The sequence below is a fragment of the Helicoverpa zea genome, chromosome 4, assembly GCF_022581195.2.
Source record: "Helicoverpa zea isolate HzStark_Cry1AcR chromosome 4, ilHelZeax1.1, whole genome shotgun sequence".
Taxonomy (NCBI): domain Eukaryota; kingdom Metazoa; phylum Arthropoda; class Insecta; order Lepidoptera; family Noctuidae; genus Helicoverpa; species Helicoverpa zea.
Window position 1 is genome coordinate 8889566 of NC_061455.1, and position 12079 is coordinate 8901644.

At 40.3% G+C, this 12079-nt stretch overlaps 1 protein-coding gene across 2 annotated transcripts in view; it reads right to left on the reverse strand.

Annotated features, from left to right (window-relative positions):
- Positions 1-8010: 8010 nt before the first annotated feature.
- The window catches only part of LOC124630048 (pyrokinin-1 receptor-like), a 70496-nt gene continuing 66427 nt past the window's right edge, over positions 8011-12079 (reverse strand). For both annotated transcript variants that reach the window (XM_047163758.1, XM_047163760.1), the window contains exon 6: positions 8011-8985. In XM_047163758.1, the coding sequence (XP_047019714.1) occupies positions 8764-8985 (222 nt within the window). In that variant the 3' untranslated portion in view covers positions 8011-8763. The remainder of the gene's footprint in view (positions 8986-12079) is intronic.

A 12079-nucleotide genomic window follows, 5' to 3' on the forward strand; every position in this document is an offset into this window, starting at 1 on the left:
ATCGGGTCCGGGTCTACGGCTTTTATCCGCAGCTTCCTTACGGATGTCCTGCTGTCGCTCGATTCGCCACTTCACTTCTTGCAGGCGACTTGCAAATTCTTTGAGATACGGCGTAATTTGAGGTACATAATTCTCTTGGTCTATGACCGTCCTTAAGTCGTGGGCTACGTCCACCGGGGACCTAAACTGGCGTGCGAATGTCAGAAAGGCAGCTGTATGACCAGTACCCTGATTAGGTGCTGTATTCAACGCGAATCGAACAGCTGGCAATGCCTCAGGCCAACGTCGATGTTCTGGGTCTATTAGGATAGCCAGCATCTCTTTCATTTCCCGATTTTTCCTTTCTGCGGGATTGGCCTGGGGATGGTAAATTGGCGTCAGATTCTGATTCACTCCGAGGACGTACATAGCCTTCTGCATTACGGCCGAGACAAATTGGGTACCATTGTCGGAGATCACCCGACGGGGAAAACCATATCTTAGGAAAACTTCTTCAATTAGTATTTTAGCGCAATTTTCTGCGTTGGCTACGGCTAACGGGAACAACTCCACCCATCTGCTCGCAGTATCCTCGATCAGAAAGATCCATTTCTCGCCCTTACTACCCTCAGGAAGAGGTCCAAACAGATCCATAGCGAGAACTTCAAATCGCTGTTGCGGGACAGGCGTTTGCAGTAGGCCGGCCGGTTTAAAATTGGTTGCCTTAAATTTCTGGCATAGATCACAAGCCTTAAGATACCTTGCTACGTATTGACGCATATTGGGGAAGTAAAACCGTTCCTTAATCTTCTTAAGGGTGCGTTCCAAGCCCAAATGTCCAGCTGTGGGAGCGTCATGGAGTTCTTTCATGATCTCCTCGCGCATCGACTCGGGCACCACCAGCTGGGGCTCTTCGGATTCACCATCCGGATCGAAGCGGAACAAAACACCTTGTGAAAGATAGTACCCACGATCCGTCCATCTGTTGTATGCATCGTTCTCTTCGAAATCCGTGAGTATTTTCTTGATTTCAGGATCTTCGAGTTGAGCTACTCGCAACTCTTCGGAGCTTTTGTGAGGTAAGTCTACTGAGATGGGACACAGATCACAGGTATTGACATCGACCTCTGATGCCTGGCACACCGGACGGCTAAGAGTGTCAGCGACTACGTTGACCTTACCTGGAGTATATTCTATGTCCAGGTTATAAGATTGAATTTTCAGGGCCCATCGAGCTAAGCGGCCACTTGGTGTCTTCAGTGACAGCAACCACTTCAGTGGCTGATGGTCGGTGGCGACGCGAACTTCGGCACCTTCCAGGTAACCCCGAAACTTTTCTAGAGCCCATACCACAGCTAACGCTTCCCGCTCCGTTGTGGAGTAATTTTGCTCTGCTGACGTTAACAGTCTACTGGCATACTCAATAGGCTTCTCAGACTTTGGATCCGGGCCCTGCATTAACACTGCACCTAGTGCATAAGCACTGGCATCTGTGCGTAGAATAAATGGCTGGTCAAAGTCTGGCTGTCGCAGGATGGGACTAGTGGTAAGTCTTCGCTTGAGCTCGTTGTAGGCATAGTCTTCCTCTTCAGTCCATTTCCAAGGTTTATTCTTCTTGGTGAGGTCGGTCAAGGGTTGCGCAATTTCAGAGAACTGACTAATAAATTTGCAAAACCATGAACAAGTTTGTAAAAACGTTTTAAGTTGTATTAAATTAGTCGGTGGGGCCATATCCACCACGGCTTGTACCTTCTTTGGATCGGGTTCGATTCCTTTAGCGGTAATGACGTGTCCAAGGTAGGCTACTCTCTCTCTCGAGCAAATACGCATTTTTCTCTATTTGCCTGGAGATTAAATTGACGTAGACGATCAAATACCTGGTGTAGGTCTTGCAGATGCGCATCCAGGTCTGCTGAGATAACCAGAATATCGTCTAAATAAGCCACGACAGTCACATCCTTCAATCCAGTACGAAAACGATCCATCAATCGCTGAAATGTTGAAGGTGCATTCTTTAATCCGAACGGCATGCGTTTAAATTGAAACGTTCCGAAAGGGGAAACGAACGCCGTCTTATGTCTGTCTTCCGGGGCCACTTCAACCTGCCAGTAGCCTGATTTTAAATCTATGGTGGACATCACACAATTACTCTTTGTGGAAAACAGAATGTCATCGATCAGGGGTAGCGGGTATTTATCTGTACGTGTCACCGCATTTAATTTCCTGTAATCAACGCAAAATCTTATTTCACCATTCTTCTTAGGAACCAGGACAATCGGGGAAGTCCATTCTGACTCGGCTTCCTCAATGACTTCGAGTTCCAACATCTTATCAATTTCGGTCTTAATAATTTCCTTCTTGGCCGGATTCATACGATAAGGCGGTGTAGAAATAGGCGCGGCGTTACCTGTATCGATCCTGTGTAGGGCAAAGGGCGTCGGCCCTCCCCCTGCACTGAAGACATCGCTGTTCTTTTCTAGCAGTGCAGCCAATTTCGACCTATCCGCTGATGACAGGAGAACGCCCTCGGACTCGCGGAGACCCATCGCAGAACTAGTTACTACACGATCCTCGCATTCATATTGTAAATCGCATGAGCCCACATCGCGTAAAGTGAACCGATTCTTAACGAAATCGAGTACCATGCCAGCGTCCTGTATAAAATTCATTCCTAACAATGACTCAGTTGCGCCAGGCAGGACCATGAAGAGTGTTTCAATTGCCACTCCCTGCACCTTTACAATGGTTGAGGCTACTTCTACGATTTGAACGCGCAGCGTTCCATCCGCGAATTTAAGTTCCGTTTCTACACTTTGAAACAATTGGCCATTGGCCCGCATATGTTTAGCTAAACTTTCACTGGCAACGGATTGTTTCGCACCAGTGTCTAATAAAGCGGTACCGTTAGCACCAAACACTTCTATATTTAATAGGGGACGCACACGCGGTTTAAATACAGTATTACACGCCGACAACGACTGAAATGTAGATGTCGACGGCGCAGAACGTCTTTCCTTGCACACGCTGCAGTTTGACCTCGTAACACCGGGCGCACCGCATCCGAAACATGTTAGGGAAGGGCGCAGCTCCGGTTGTGCAACTGCAGCTGGTTCGTTCTTAACTGGCTCCTGCGCGGGTTTCCTTTTTTTTAGTAATTTACGGCACTCTTCCTTTAGGTGGCCGAACATTTTACAAAATGAGCACCTCGGTCTGACCCTGACTTGAGGGGCTTGGTCCACAGTTCTGATCGCAGGAGCATATGAAGACGTCGACGGGTGGACGAGTGGAGGCATCGGGGCGGCTGACGCAGGTTGTGCCCTTCTCGCAGGTGCAGGAGCGCGCACTTCCTCGAGCACATCCTCCACTGACCGGGCGTGCTGTAGTAGCTCGGAAAACGTGGAAAAAGAGTTTCTCGCTACTCGCTCGCGTATCCTTCTATTAAGGAGCCCGTACACCATATCCAGTTGTACTGGGTTTTCAGGTAGGGTGCGCGGCGGTAACTGGGCAATAAGTGCTCTTACTCTGCACACGAAAACGTCCGTGCGCTCCTCAGTTTGCTCTCGACTAAAGATCTCTCTGTAGACTCTGTGAGGCGGAAGTCGTGGACCAAAAGTCTGCTGAAGTAACAGAATGGCTTCCTGCCAAGTCGCGACTGAGTGACGAACTCCTTGCCACCAGGTAGCTGCAAAATCAGTCAGCAGCATTGGCAGGCCTCTTAGTGCAATCTCGTCACTAACACCAACACAGTCCTTGTAAATCTGTACGGCGTCGGTAAAGGCACGTACATCGCCGGACCCATTGTATCTCGCCGAGCAATTTGACAAGTTTGCACTTACAGATGGGAGCGGCGCGCCTTGTGCAGGCTGCGACCGTAACGCTTGTAGCAAGGATAGCAGTTGGTGTTCCGTCATGACCACGGGAGTTGGCATAGGTTGTTGCGGTGAGGCGACGGGCGGAGCATTCCCGTGCTGTGGCATAGCGCAGTAGCCATGCAGCTCACGCCCGTACAGCGGCGGTGGTGATGAGGCCGGGGCGCCGGCGGACGCAGGGCGTCCTGCCAGCGGTGGCGTTGCCGATCGCACGTCGACGAAAAACGCACCTCCCTCCGTATTCATCGCACCGTCCAGCTGCTCACTAGGCGCGGGGTACTGTTCTGCTGGCTGCTGTGTTAGGCGCGAAGCACTATTCGCGCGTGACCGCGTAAGCACCATGGCTAGTATTTTTGTAACAAATTTTACAATAAAAAATCCAGAACTCGTACGAACGTCACTGTCACTGATTTTGTTTTTTTCAGTGAAGTTTGTACTCGAAAACGGCCTCGACGTTGGGCGCCACGTATAGTTGGGCTTCGTTCCGAGTTTTATTGAAAAAAAGATTGGTGGTAAAATAAACGTATAATCCGTACACACAAAACACAATATAAACTATTTAATACTAGGGAGCTTAAGCACCGGCACGCGAGCGACGCGGGCGTCCGTCAACAACGGAGCGCATGCGTCGTGCTTCGCGGTTAGTCGTGCTCTGTCGGCTCTCCGCGCGCGCCGCAAAAGCTGCGCGGCTGTTCCACTTTTAATTTCGGTAGCGAGCCGGCGCGCGTCTTAACCTAGAGGGGCGCGGAGGGGCAATAGACAAGGTCCGCGCTACAATACTTAAATTATCTATCTTACACGTACGAAAACATAATTATGCAATTTAGGCATAGACAAGCATTACTTAAAAACAAAAAAAACATTTGATTACTGTTTTCAAATTATACAAAGGAACTATATCTACGGAGCTAATCGGACTTAGGTACCGAGTGTTTGTCGAAACTTATCCGTGACCAGACAGACTAAACACCAATAAAAAAAAGAAATTTCAGCTTCTCTGCTAGACCAGTTTCAGACTCACTTCAGTAGAATTTCGTTCATGTAACTTAGAATTCAACGAAATGTTATCAAAAATCACTCTTTTTAATTTTAATATCTAATTGGTTTCAGTATTTATTTTAAGTAAATACCTAGCGACTTGTTCGGCTTTCACCAACAATAGAAGCAATGTTTTTTTCCAAAAAATAGGTAATGTTCATTATTCCTGAATTAATTGGCGTCGAATAGGTTTTCAGTACATTATCATTCTACATAGGTCGTTTCGTGTAAACTAAATGACGTCATTACACTCATGCGTAAAATGTACCTAATTTGCATTGTTTTTCAATAGAATTTCGGAAAATTTCATTTCGATTTTGCTTAATGAATAATTTATTGTATAGAGAACATTTACTTTTCCATAATGTAATAAATATAATTTTGAAGTTTCAATATGAGCAGGCCAAAACAAATCGATATCATATTTGAGTGAAATTCGTAATAGAAAACCCAAATGATTCTTCACGATCCTTGAATGAGGGTTTGAACCCTCAATGCGCCCACTAGACCAACCGCAGTGTTGTTATACACAACATCTCCCTACTTTCCTCGAAGGGCTAAGCAGAATGAATATTTACTTATTTAACCGCATTCATGCATTTATCTTCAACAATGTGGCATCTAGAATAATCAAACAGGTGCTATTGAGAAACAGGTGCTCCAGCTGCTTAGAATTTTCTAATGAGAAAGTCTAATAATACTTAAATATCAAATCTAGAATTAGGCGTGTGGTATAAACGGCCCCTCTACCAAAGAACTAATTATCTCTGTTTTATAAAAAAAAAATCCACTTGATAACATTGAGGCATAAATTACACTAAGTGTAACTATAAAACTTCCGTCATGCATTTTAAGTGAATGTCAAAAATAAACATAAACAAATTACTACAGAGAACTGGAATCAATTGAAAGATAAACAACTTGTAACTTATTTGTTCATACGTAGTACGTGCAAGCCCCCTTCGCGCATTCACTTAATAAATGCGCCGCCAAGACAATGTAGCGGACAACAAGTCACTAAAATATGTAGATAGTAAACAACAATTTCACTAGAATTCACTACTTGCGTATAACTTGTTATCTTTCTCGTCACGGTCTGCTAAAAGAATGCAGTACATTTGGATGCGAAACAATTTGTAGATAAGAGACATTTGCAAGTATTTTCTATAGTTCGTAGTTAAATGCCGTAAATTGTTCTTTATATGACTCGTTGTTTGGATGTTTACGTACATAGTTTCTTATAAAAGTTACTTACGTGATTAGATATAAGCTGTGCCGTCCGCGCCCAAGTTATTATGGCGCCCAAGATTGGAGGATTAGGTAGCAATTGAAATATACTTATTGTGCTCGTAGATATTTTTCTCGGACATTGGTACTTACCTTGGTATCCATCGGTTGCACAATGAAAGGACACATTTAGAGATATGAAATTACTCATGAGTATTGACATAATATTTGGGATGTAACTAAGTAAACGCAGCCCAAATAATGTTTGCTGTACCTTAGTTGTTTGATTAATGAATCTCCTGTAATTTTCCACAATGTTATATTATATATAGTTTTGTGTAGTTTATAACTATGTAGAAGTTATGATGGCGCTTCGCAACGTTTCCACAGTTAATCAAGGAGCTGTCGGTTTTACAAGGTGGCATACTGTGCCTCGTTAAACATATATTGAAGCTAAGATTGACGTGTGTATGTACGAGCTGTCAGCTGAGATGAAATGCAACTGGTGCTCATAAAACTGAAAACATATTAGATGCAATGAATCTGATGAAGAAAAAATCCATTTAAAGCAATGTTTTTCTGCCATCTCCACTGATTTGAATAAACCATGTTTATTTAGTAGCACAAAAACTCCATCAATTTGCTTTTATGTTTGACTGGTTGCGAAGAAAAAGGATATTTAAATAAAATTAGGAATATATTAAAGTCTAGAGACAGGAAATAAAATACAAATGTCATGTTGGGGCAAATTCCTTTTAATTCATTGACATTACAATAATCAAAATAGATCACTCGTTATGATATTTTACAACAACAATTTATTTATCTACCTTTAACAATGATAATAATTACTATAACACATTAATGTGACATGCGTACGATGAAACACCTGAAATGGAACTACGAAAAATTAACATTGAACAAAAACATAGAAGAATATAACAAATAAATCATATTACTTTATGCAATTCTTTTGAAGGGGTAATGCAGTCTTTGGAATATAATTTATATAAATATCTTACGAACAAAGAAAAATCTTTTATGAAGTTTACCCCGTAATCGCATTACAGATGTTTCACAATTTCATTCGATAAAAAATCACATTTGACCAAACGTAATGGAATAACATCGTTGCACAATTTACAATCAGTTATACACTCTTTTCACTACCTTTAGTATCTAACGAAATACACAGCCAAAGCCTTTTCTTTTTTTTATTTAATAACTATCGCCACATACTAGTACAAAATCCAATAAAAAATAATTGTATAAAAAGGCAACTCATCGTACACAAAGTCGCTTTTCAAAATATTGTCAAAAATAAAAACATCACTTCGCTTTTCACACTATTTTAGTCTCTACCTAATCCAAGTCACTTAGGCTTTTCTTTTTATTGACATAAGTATACCTTATTTACAGTCTGTTTTTTTTTATACATTTACGGCAAATTATTTTTATGTATACCTACTGTTGTTCCACCCGATTGACAATGTTTAATGCATTTTTATCTCATAAGGAAGTACAGACATAAGATATACAATTATATTTACACAGAATTTATAAAAAATGTTTTCAATATACTCTCCGTCGATTACAGTCTCATCAATATGGACACTAGTGTCCCATTAATTATATGACGGTCGGCTCACACTCGCCGAACTAAATCAGAGACATACATATATCGCAATACAGCTGTCACGAACATGAATAAAGTTGTCCTTGATAGCTCCGTGATGTATAGCTCGACCCTTACAGATTTGGGCGGGAAACAACGGTACATTTAACATTCGGAATTCTCACTTTCCTTAGCTCAACACAAACAAAATTTATTGGAGTACTTTCTCAACTAAACACCGATTTCAATCAACTGCTCACTTCACACTCAACGTTTTTTTAATAGGTATATTAAATTGTGCTTAGCACATACTTTTTACAACCACCGTACCTTAAAACTATCAGTAGAGTATTATAGTCTAAAGTTACTTATTTATACACCTATCTATGCAGACATTTAATTTATAGTCCATACATCACTTTGTTCGAAAAATTAAATAAAAACGCTTTGTATAAATCACTGACAGTTTTGATCGATACTTTACATATACGTGAGTTATTAACAATGATTTTACGTGAAAACAATGTCCAACCTTTGGATATTGACTGTAGATTTATGCGGCTAACTATTATTTAAGGTAAAGTGTCACCCTAACGTAATTAATAGATTCTTGGATGAATAATGGGCAGTGCGTGCCAAAGATTACAGCTTTATGACACAGTGGGCAAGTCTCAGGGATTTTGTAAATCTATAGGTAGGTATTAACCCTTAATCACGGCACATATCCAAGAGTAAGCTTTAACGGCTACTCCATCCATTACATAAATTCTCAAGGACACATATTTTCGTTATTTTCCCATCATCTTTCCACCTAACACAGATTAGCACTTAACATCAAAATGGACGTTCGAGTGCACGTAAACCTTGAAATATTAACAAAGCCGTTACTAACAATGGACAACAATGGATTATATACAATTTTAAAATCGCTTAAAAACGTCTATAAAATAGATCACACTGTTAGGCCGTACTACCTTCACTGTAGTTCTGCTCGGGAGAGCGTAGCGTGGTCACTGTCGCTTACACGGACGTGTCTCAGGTGAGTCCGCCGATGTTACAGTTCACGTGGTACATGTAGGTGGCCAGCTCCTCGCCGGTGAGCTCGTCGTCAACCTCGCGAAGACTGGAGTTGGAGATGCTGCGAGGGGAGTCGACGGAGTCGGAGGGGTCGTGGATGCGTAGCCGCCACGCTCGGCCCCAGTGCCCGTTCCCGCTAGGGGACTCGTTAACGGTTGGTAGATCGCGCCCGTTGTAGCACTGCGCACACAAACGTTACTATGTTAAAATACTACGAAATATCAGCACTCTGGACAAAACTAACGTTGCATGTTACATTTATATTCCTGCATTTAAAAAAAAAACAGACTTAAGTTTTACGAATGATGTGAAAAGGTGAGTATCTAAAGTTCGGTATCTAAAGATCTCCTAATTGAGACATTTCCATTTCATGAATGTATAAGTAATCAGGCGCCAAAATCGCTATTATCATTATATTTTTACATTTTTAGGGTTCCGTACCTCAAAAGGAAAAAACGGAACCCTTATAGGATCACTTTGTTGTCCGTCTGTCTGTCTGTCTGTCTGTCTGTCTGTCTGTCTGTCTGTCTGTCTGTCAAGACCCTTTATCTCAAGAACGCGTGGACGTATCAAGATGAAATTCACATGAAATGCTCAGGTCTGTTGTCCCTTTAAGCTGTGAAAATATCAAGCTTCTAAGCCAAGCCAATCAAAAGATACAACCGATTATGTCGATATTTTCAACAAATTCTCGACACTCGCAAAGGAATCAAAACCTACAGGGTACTTCCCGTAAACTCAGAGTCTTGAAATTTGGCATGAAGTATTGTCATATAATGCAAATATAGGAAAAATTACGAAAATCTCATTTTTTTAGTTATATAATATAAAAAAATATATTTTAATAAAATGAAACTTACTACCTTATTTCTCACGAACGAATAAAGGTATCAAATTGAAATTTATACCAAATACCTAAGTCTATTGTCCCTTTAGGCAGTGAAAAAAACAAACTTCTAAGTTAACGCGATCAAAAGATACAGCAGTTATACCGACACCTTAGACGAATTTCTGTCACACGCTAGGGAATCAAAACCTACAAGGTACTTCCCGTGAACTCAGAATCTTGAAATTCGCCACGAAGCAGCGTTATATAGTACAGATAAAGGAAAAATTGCGAAAATGATAAATTTGAAGTTACATAAAATATTAAAATATTATTTTTGCTTACACGACATAAAATATTTTTTTAATAATTATAAACTTACTAACTACCCTTTTTTACATGAACGCGTAGAGATATTAAAGTTGAAATTCATATCAAACACTTCTTAAATATAATTGCCACTAAACTATGAAAAATTTTAAATCATTCAAAGGTCATTGGGCACCTTAGTATGAAAACCATACCCACGGCGGATACGAACGAAATATAGCACAGTATAATGATAAAGGCTCTGATTTACTATGGCATTAGTCGCATCTATGTGAACCGTGAGAATCTAGAGAAAATCAGGTGTAAACATCAAATATTTTCCTCATTTCAATGGGGAATTTAAACGACCAAATTTGACGGATTTGAGAAATCATTTCTTTGTAGTGAAAGAGTATACTCGCCGTTTATTTCCATTGTCATCAGGTCAGGATCTGATGATGGAAATCCTGAGAAATCGAGGGCAACTATAAAAAATTGTAGGCATGCATAGGATTAAAACTTGATTCTCAGATGTATGTCTGGTGATACTATCAAACAGTGAAAGTTTAGAGCTTACCTGATGATGGAGAAGTGAGAAAGTCGAGAGAACTCTATGCATGTTTAAAAAAATAATAGATCCCATTAGTAGTGAATTCTCATCACCTAAAATAAAATAAGCTCCAACACAAGGTTACGTTATAAATTGTAAAGGAGTTCCCATAACTATATCTGATCTTTGCTATCGATCCCACAATGGCAGTTAAACCTATCTATGTGGAAAGTCTTCGCCAATACGAATAAAATAAGCCCAAACACGTGGTAGTTGCAACATACCGTTCAGGAGTTCCCTCGACTCTCTGTAGTCTCCATAATCAAATCAGCTCCAAACCTTCACTGTTTACAAGTACCCTCAAAAATACACTCACATGTCTGGTTTTGACTCGATGCGTGACTACAATATTCAAGAGTTGCCCTCGATTACTCAGGGTTTCCAGATCCTTTCTTTATGAAAAGTCTTTAACAATAAAAACTAGCATTGCAACCTGTAAAATCCTCTGAAACTGCTTGTCTATTATATTTTTCAAACGATCCTGGACATTCAAAGAAACGTCATACCATTCTCCACGATTTAAAACTACTTTGATTCATGTCCGCCACTTTTTACAAAGCGGGTCAGATATGCCCAATGACCTTTAAGACATAATTAGTTATTTTCAATCAGATTTCTGAATGATGACTATAAAATTTTGTATATAAATAACTTTAATAAAATAACTTTTACAAGGTACTGGCCTACTATTTTAGTTATATTATAAAATAAAAAATATTAGCTATTTTGACTCTCACGAAATTACCATAACTATGATTGTTCTAAACTGAACGGTTGGCGCGAGACTCACTTTTTATCTAACCAGGATTTGTACGGAACCCTCGGTGCGCGAGTCCGACTCGCACTTGGCCGGTTTATTATCTAGGTCGTTTATTTTTAGATGACGAAATCATGCAAATTATCAATTTAATTTACTTATCATAAAAATAAAACGGATACACAAGGATAATAAAAACCGGCCAAGTGCGAGTAGCATTCGCTCATGAAGGCTTCCGTATCATTATCTAATACCAGACAATAAATCATACTTAATTGTTTTATCGGAAAATATTTAATGCATTCTAGTTTTCTTGTTACAGCAGCAAAACCTAACTAAACTATCCTTGTTCATCCTGATGACAGACGAACGAACAAACGGACTGCGAAATAATAAGGCGCCGTTTTTCCCTTTGGCTACGGATCCCTAAAATGGAAGGATTTTTCTCAATATTTTGTTCCTATTGTGATTTAATCAAGCGGAATTGAGTTTTTATTCAGCACAATACGCTATCAGGAAATACAGAAATATGTCATTGTTCAGCCCCATGCACGTCACCTCATATGAAAGTTAAGCTTTACTACAGACAGAAAAAAAAGTCAGATTTAAAATACAGTTCCTTCAAAAGGCACACCGAAGAACTCGAGGCACTTATTTAATATTCTTTAATTATTAAAAAAATGTTGAAAAAATTAACTATGATTTTAATAATCATAGTTTAAATTTTGATGGAAATGTCTTTGGAAGAAAATTACAATAAAACATGAAAACC